At 38.5% G+C, this 7,131-nt stretch overlaps 1 protein-coding gene across 1 annotated transcript; it reads right to left on the reverse strand.

Annotated features, from left to right (window-relative positions):
• Positions 1–2,976: 2,976 nt before the first annotated feature.
• On the reverse strand, positions 2,977–5,789 carry LOC136217501 (probable pectinesterase/pectinesterase inhibitor 58). The gene is made up of 3 exons (XM_066004093.1): positions 4,778–5,789; positions 4,083–4,690; positions 2,977–4,032 (listed from the first exon to the last, which is right to left on the reverse strand). Exons 1-3 carry the CDS (start codon positions 5,787–5,789, stop codon positions 2,977–2,979), a joined length of 2,676 nt encoding a protein of 891 aa, XP_065860165.1.
• Positions 5,790–7,131: the final 1,342 nt, after the last annotated feature.

Below are 7,131 nucleotides of genomic sequence, written 5' to 3' on the forward strand. Positions count from 1 at the left end.
ACCCAGCCGATCCGCCACTGTTGGCCTAATCTAGCTTGCAGACCAGAAATTCAAATTCGAATAACCTCCAAGAAACCAATAGCAGTTCTGCCGTAATAGCAGATAGGCAGGGTGAATCAAAGTCCAGATTGGCGAATTGGAGAGGTGCAATCTTGGGAGGCCAGCACGATCAAGAAAACGAGATTTCAAAAGGGATAGCCACATTGAATCACCAGTTAGAATCCCCCAAGCTAACTTGCCACAAAGGGCCAAATTGAACCTCTTCAAATCTTTAATACCAAGTCCACCCCTAGAAACCGGCTTTACACATATATCCCAAGAAACCGTTACCAATTTCTTCTCAAAAACATTACCATTCCAAATGAAATTCCGAATATGAGATTTTAGGCGATGCAACAAGCTTTGAGGCCACTTATAAACAGCAAAGGAGTGTGTGAGAGAACCTGTAATTACTGAATTCACCAACGCCAGACGGCCCGCCATTGACAAGGAAGAACCCTTCCATCTAGCAAATTTCCCAGAAATTCTGTCACAAACAGCACTCAAAAATTACCTTTTAGGCATACCTTTAAAGAGGGGGACTCCCAGATAGTTAAACGGAACACTTCCCAAACGGACCCCAGTGATGCTAATAAGACGAGCTTTCCTAACAGCAGAAATCGAGTCTCCAAAGTAAGATTCTGATTTATCCTAATTGACAAGCTGACCCGAGACCAACCCATACTGATTGAAAATATTCTTAATAGTGTTTGCATTTGAAATTGAGGCTTTACAGAAGACTATAACATCATCCGCATATAGGAAATGCGTTGGAAAATCACTCGAACGAGTGTAGCCCATAGGAGAAATTGAACCATTAGAAACCGCCTGAGAGAAGAGTCTGCTAAGATAATCCTCAGCAATTCCAAACAGAATCGGGGAAAGGGGATCTCCCTGTCTAACACCTCTGGAGCAGGGGAAGTAACCAGAAACTCCATGCGGTGTCAGAATCGAAAGACGGGCAGAGGAAAACATATTCAACAAATAATCCCTAAACTTTAGAGAGAAGCCAAACGAATCCAGCACCTGAAATAAGAAATTCCAATCAAGGGTATCGAAAGCCTTCCTTATATCAATTTTTAAAGCCATGTTTCCCCCAAAACTTTTCTTGTTAATACAGTTAACCCCCAGAGGCCAACACAATACAGTGATGAATATTCCTACCTTTCACGAAGCTAAATTGGTTCTGCGTAACAATCCGACTAGCCACAGGAGCAAGTCTGTCAGCAATAATCTTTGCAATCAGCTTGTAGCAGAAATTACTCATTACAATTTGTCTAAATTGATCAATTCGGATTGCCCCCTCGACCTTTGGGATCAAATTCATAATGCTAGAATTTAACCCAGTTGTAATCAGGCCATTCTCAAAGAACCACCAAATCATGTTACAAATATTCGGACCAATAATCTCCCAACAAGATTGAAAAAATTGACCAGTGAACCCATCCGGGCCAGGCGCACTAGCGGGATCCATACCCATGACTGTCTGATAAATCTCCATCGTCTCCGGCTTACGCAACAGCGCATCGTTCTCCTCCTCCGTAACAGTGCGCGGAATAAGATCAGAGATCCCAGATAAATTTGCCAGACCCGAAGGGTTAGAGAAAATGTTCTCAAAATATGTAGTGACATGAGAAGCAATTACCTCTGGATCCGAAGTTAAGACTCCATCCACCTCCATATTCGAAATTCCCTGCAAACTTTTCCTGACAGTAGCCGCACGATGGAAGAAGGAGCTGTTTCTATCTCCGACCTCAAGCCACCGAATCCGACTCTTCTCTTTTAGATACACCTCCTTTTGCACTAAGTGATGCTCAAGATCAGCTTGAGCTTGAATCTCCCTATCACGTAAGTCATCCGTGTAAGAGGAAGCAAGATCAATTTGAATTTGGTGCAAAGCATGCTCACTTTCTTCGATGTTACGATCCAAATTGCCAAAAACATATCTGTTCCAATTACTAAGGATTGGTCTTAACCCTTTCAATTTATAACTCACTAAGTGCATGGGGCTTAAAATAGGGTGAGGACCCGTCCAATAGTCCCTAATTAGGGATTGAAATCCAGCATGAAGCGTCCACATTTTCTGAAAGTGAAAACGCGAGACCCGCGGACAAGATTGTCCAAAAGAGAAGAGAACCGGATGATGATCAGAATGCATCCTGGATAGAATAGTGCTGTAACAGTTCCAATTTTCCCCTAGGGATTCTGAAACCAAGACCCTGTCAAGCCTACTGCAGACTCTGGCAGCACCCTGACGGCCATTACACCAGGTGAACATAGGACCGGTGACCTCAACATCAACCCAAAAATCCCTTTCAAGGAAAGAACGAAACTCTCTACAAGGTCTAGTAGCCGGGGGTCTACCAGTTTTTTCGTGAGCACCCGTGATCGCATTAAAATCGCCAATTGCAATCCAATGCCCCTGATAGTTGTTTCTGAGAGACGAAATTTCATCAAACATGCTAACTCGTCTGTTTGCCCAGACACTAGCGTAAATGAAGCAAAGATATTGATTGGTATTTCGGAGCGAGCTTTGAATCAATATAAATTGATCATGGGCAACAATAAGTGAAGAATTAATATTTGAGGATTTAAAAACCCACAATGTTTCCCTATCCCTCTGATTAGCTGCAACAAAGGTCATACCAAGACTCCCCCAAAAGGAGCTAAAAACAGTGTTTCGATCCACCATCGGCTCAGCAATGCATAAAAAATCCGGTTTATGTTTCTGACACAAATTATAAAGATATCTTTGGGTATCTAAGTTATGGATACCCCTACAATTCGAAAAGAGAATACTCATTTAAAACGGATAGGAAGTTTACTTACTCGCTTGGAACGAGTTGCTTGAACTGTGGTGTCATTTGCCGATTTAGACTTTCTCGGATGCCGAGTTACAGTTTGCCAAGAATTCTCCTCAAGTTCAGTTTGATCTGCCTACGAAAGCTGCTGACCCCCTGGACCAGCGGAGGAAGCACTGATAGGAGAAATTAAGTTTACAGTGCTAGGAGATTCAGCCCGCGGAAAATCCTCGACATTGATAGGAGAAAAAATGTTTGCATTACCCGGAGAGTCAGCCCGCAGAATTTCCTCCCCATTCAGCTCTTCCATTTGAGACTCATCCTCCTGCCTTTGAACTTCCTCCACATTAAGAGCCGCTATTACCATAGCATGATCATGCGCAACAGACTGAGAAGGTTTCCCCGGATCCACTTTCTTCTTAGGAATCTGATCTTTAGGACGATCTGAAACCGATGGCTTCCTGTTTCTTTTGCAATCATAAGCCATATGCCCAATACACGAACAAACCTTGCAGAAGTTTGGAAGCTTCTCATACTGAACATCAATCCACAATTGATTTCCATCCCTCTCAATACCCAACTGAACCGGAAGATCTGTGGCAAGATCAACATCAATTAACATGTGAGCAAAGTGTCCAAATTCCCCTTCCAAGGTAGCATTATCAAAACGCATTAGATGACCAATCCCTTGCGCGATGTCAGACAGAATCTGCGTATCCCAGTACTCCCAAGGAAGAGAATACAAACGCACCCAAACCTGAGCTGTTGTAGCCCTCTCAGCATATGGATCAAAATCAGGAACCCACGCCTGAAGGCGGAAAGAACCCGGCCTAACCGCAACAATACCCTTGCTTAAAACCAAATCCTTAGCAGCTTGAGATGGTAAGAACACATGGAAGTAACCTTTACCAATTGAAATCAATCTCCACGGGACCGAAATACCCCATACACCAGTTAATTTCTGTTTCAAATCATTAACCTTCCAAGGCGAATCGCCCTTAGCTAAAACCAATCTACCGATTAAAGAGAACTTGCATAATTCAATCCTCCTATTATAAGCATCCTGAGATATCTTAATAGAGCGAATACCTCCGAGATTACTAACCTTGGCCGATGATGGAACCACATCCGGGATTGATTTTTGCAGAGCCGATGAATACGACTTCAAGACGAGCCGAGACGACAACGGTGGCTGCGCAACATCCGCGTATCTCAATTTTGGATTGAAGAGAACTCCAATACCAATGAAACAGAATAGAAACAAGTAACACTCTTCCAAGTAACACTCTTTGATGTATCAGCACCAGGTCCTTTGTTCTCATACTCAGCATAGAAACAAGTTTCAGTTCCATATGTTCCCATCCATGGAGACCATCGTTTTGCATTGATCACATTTTCAATATTAGTGTGCATAAAGATAGTCCTTGAATAAGGATTCCTTGGACGGCCTAGGAAAGCCGGATTTGTCTCCTTGACGGTGATGTAGTCCTTTTCAGCTGTAATGGTGGAGTTTTGAATGATGAAACCAGTTGTTTGCTTTGTGTCATTCCTTCCTTGTGCTGTGATTGTGCATTTCTGAAGATCAATTGGCTTTCTGATCACGAACTTACAGTTTTGGAAAACTGCGGCGGCGTCCCCAAAAACCGTGTCGATGGTGCCAGAAATTGTGGTGTCACGGTAGAATTGGCGGTAAGTGTGGGCGAAAAGGGAGTTTTGGTAGCCATTTATATGGCAGTTGTAGAAGATGGACATATCAGATTGCACCTTAAGTGCTATTGCTTGATGTCCGATGGCTCCGGCTGTGTTTTCGAACCCGATATCCTTTGCTATGAAGTGAGATCCGCTAACAGCTGCACCAAATAAACGGAAACAAATTAGGATAAAAAAAAGAAAAAAAATATATGAAACATTAAAACTCAAACTCGAGAGCTACTTACAGACTGTGGCGGTCATGATAGGGGCAACACCACTAGCAAAGCTAGCATTTCCGGTGATCTTAGTCTTAGTCGGACCATCTCCGATCAACATGACATGAGTCGCTGCTCTTTTAAAAGTGATCTTCTCCTTGTAAACTCCAGCCTTAACATAAACAACAAAAGGTTCAGTTCTGAAATCAGGAATCTTCTTAATAGCTTCATCGATGGTTTTAAATTGGCCACTTCCATCCTGAGCAACAATAATATCAGGCTTAATCGTCGCCGGAGTAGCAGCAATAAGTCTCTTTCTAGCAGGAGAAAGCCACGTCGGCTCGGCAGCCATATTGGTTGAAAGAAGTTTTCGGCCTGTAATTACTGATAAATTGAAATCACCGAGAATAGAAGAAAGTCCGACGACCATCGCAAGTCCATTGCTTGAAAGCTGACTAGAAGTTAACAAAATTCCCTTCATTTTCTCACCGGCTTTTCCTGTGGTGTTATCAAAGCCATTGATGCAAGTCTGTTGATAAGTAATCGTAGCACTAAGCCAGATTTTGAGGTTATCGAGAAGTTCATCGAGTTTCGTCGGATCAATATCTCCGACCTGTTTAATAGAAACTCGGAGATCTTTAATGGCGGTTTTCATCAATATTTTGCAATTAGCAAGAGCTTGTTTCGACATTGGATCTTTAGCAGCATCTCGCACGGTGGTGGAATTTTCAATTGCCTTTTCAAGAGCTTTAATCGCAGCTTCAAATCCAGCCATAACTAGCTGGTTCGGTGACGTCGCATTTCCGGCGACTTTTGTAAGACTTTGCTCACAGGTTTGTTTATAATCGGTCGGCTGACAAATGGACTGAATTGATTTTTTGGAGGTAGAAATATGGGGGGCGGAACCTGATTCACCAGAGGAACCGCTACCTTTAACTCCGACGGTTACGGCCACAACCATAGCTACCAGAATCAAGGAAGAAATGCCGATCACGGCGATCTTCTTCTTCTTGGCCGCACCGTCTTCGTTTCCGTATGCCATTGTTGAATTGATCTGGTGAATACTTTTTCTGAAAAACATTTGGGGTTTTATAGCTATTATCAGAGGGAATTATTTTTAATTAGAGTTACTAATTATAGCTATTACTAATTAGTTTATGGTTTAAGCTTAATTTAAGAAAAACCTGTTTGTTTTAGCTTAAATTTTCCTTTATTACAAAATCCATTATTATCTTGATCCATCTTTCTTAATTTAATCCATTATATATATAAATTTTTTTCGATAAATTTGTTCAAAAATTTAATGTTAAATCGTTCTGTCTAAATTTTAATGTTAGTAAAAACTAATCTTACTTAAAAATGCTAAAATATTTTATAATTTCATTTTCTTTTAGTCAAATTGATTTTGTTTAAAAACATTAAGAGACCCAACTTTATTCGAAAATCCATTATTATCTTGATCTTGCTTAAAAACATTAAGAGACCTAACTTTATTCGATAAATTTGTTCGAAAATCTATTATTATTTTGATCCATTTTTCTTAGATTTAAGGTTTAATACATTATATATATAAATGTTTTTCGAAAAATTTGTTCAAAAATTTAATGTTAAATCAGTCCATCTAAAATTTAATTTAATGTTATTACAATTTATCTTCCTTAAAAACATTAAAATATCCATTATATAACGTTTGACCCAACTTGTCAATTTTAGGAATAAAATTACTTTTGCCTATCAACATTAATGGTAAAATTGCACCATTTTAGACATTAAGAGTAAAAATGTTCCTGCATGTAAACATTAGTTATAAAAACAATACATATCCCTATAAATATTAAAGAAATATTTTATAATTTCATACGATACGAGTAAATTTACACTTAAAAACAATAGTGACAAATTTACACTTCCTATGTCTTTTTACCTAATATATTAGTCATAAAATACCAAATTTACTCTATAATTTATATTTTAATAACAAAATATATATTTTTCTATTTTATGTTGTAGCGTCGAACTTATTTATTAAAAAATAAATAAATAATATTTTAAAAATTATCAAAAGAGGAGTGAGAGTATATAAAATTGTAACGATGATTTTTTTATCTTTAATAAATTATATGAATGAAATGAATAAAAAATATATTTTTGTAAATTGTTTTATAAATAATTTATAATTATATTTAATGTTAGTTTAAATATGATACTAAGAATAAATAAAAATGTTAATAAAAACTGAAAGGAATATATATATATATATATATATATACTTCATTTATTTTGATTAAATTTGAAAACTAAAATATAAGTTTTCTTATTTATATAACTAGAGACAATTATGTAGTTTCACATATAAAAATAAATAAAAGAATTAAATAGTTGTT

Source organism: Euphorbia lathyris, chromosome 2, assembly GCF_963576675.1.
Source record: "Euphorbia lathyris chromosome 2, ddEupLath1.1, whole genome shotgun sequence".
NCBI lineage: Eukaryota > Viridiplantae > Streptophyta > Magnoliopsida > Malpighiales > Euphorbiaceae > Euphorbia > Euphorbia lathyris.

Coding starts and splice junctions, on each gene's coding strand:
- LOC136217501 (XM_066004093.1), bottom strand. CDS start 5,789: ATGGCATACGGAAACGAAGACGGTGCGGCCAAGAAGAAGAAGATCGCC. Junction 4,691..4,777: donor TATCATGACCGCCACAGTCT/GTAAGTAGCTCT, acceptor TATTTGGTGCAG/CTGTTAGCGGATCTCACTTC. Junction 4,033..4,082: donor GTTTCTATTCTGTTTCATTG/GTATTGGAGTTC, acceptor GATGTTGCGCAG/CCACCGTTGTCGTCTCGGCT.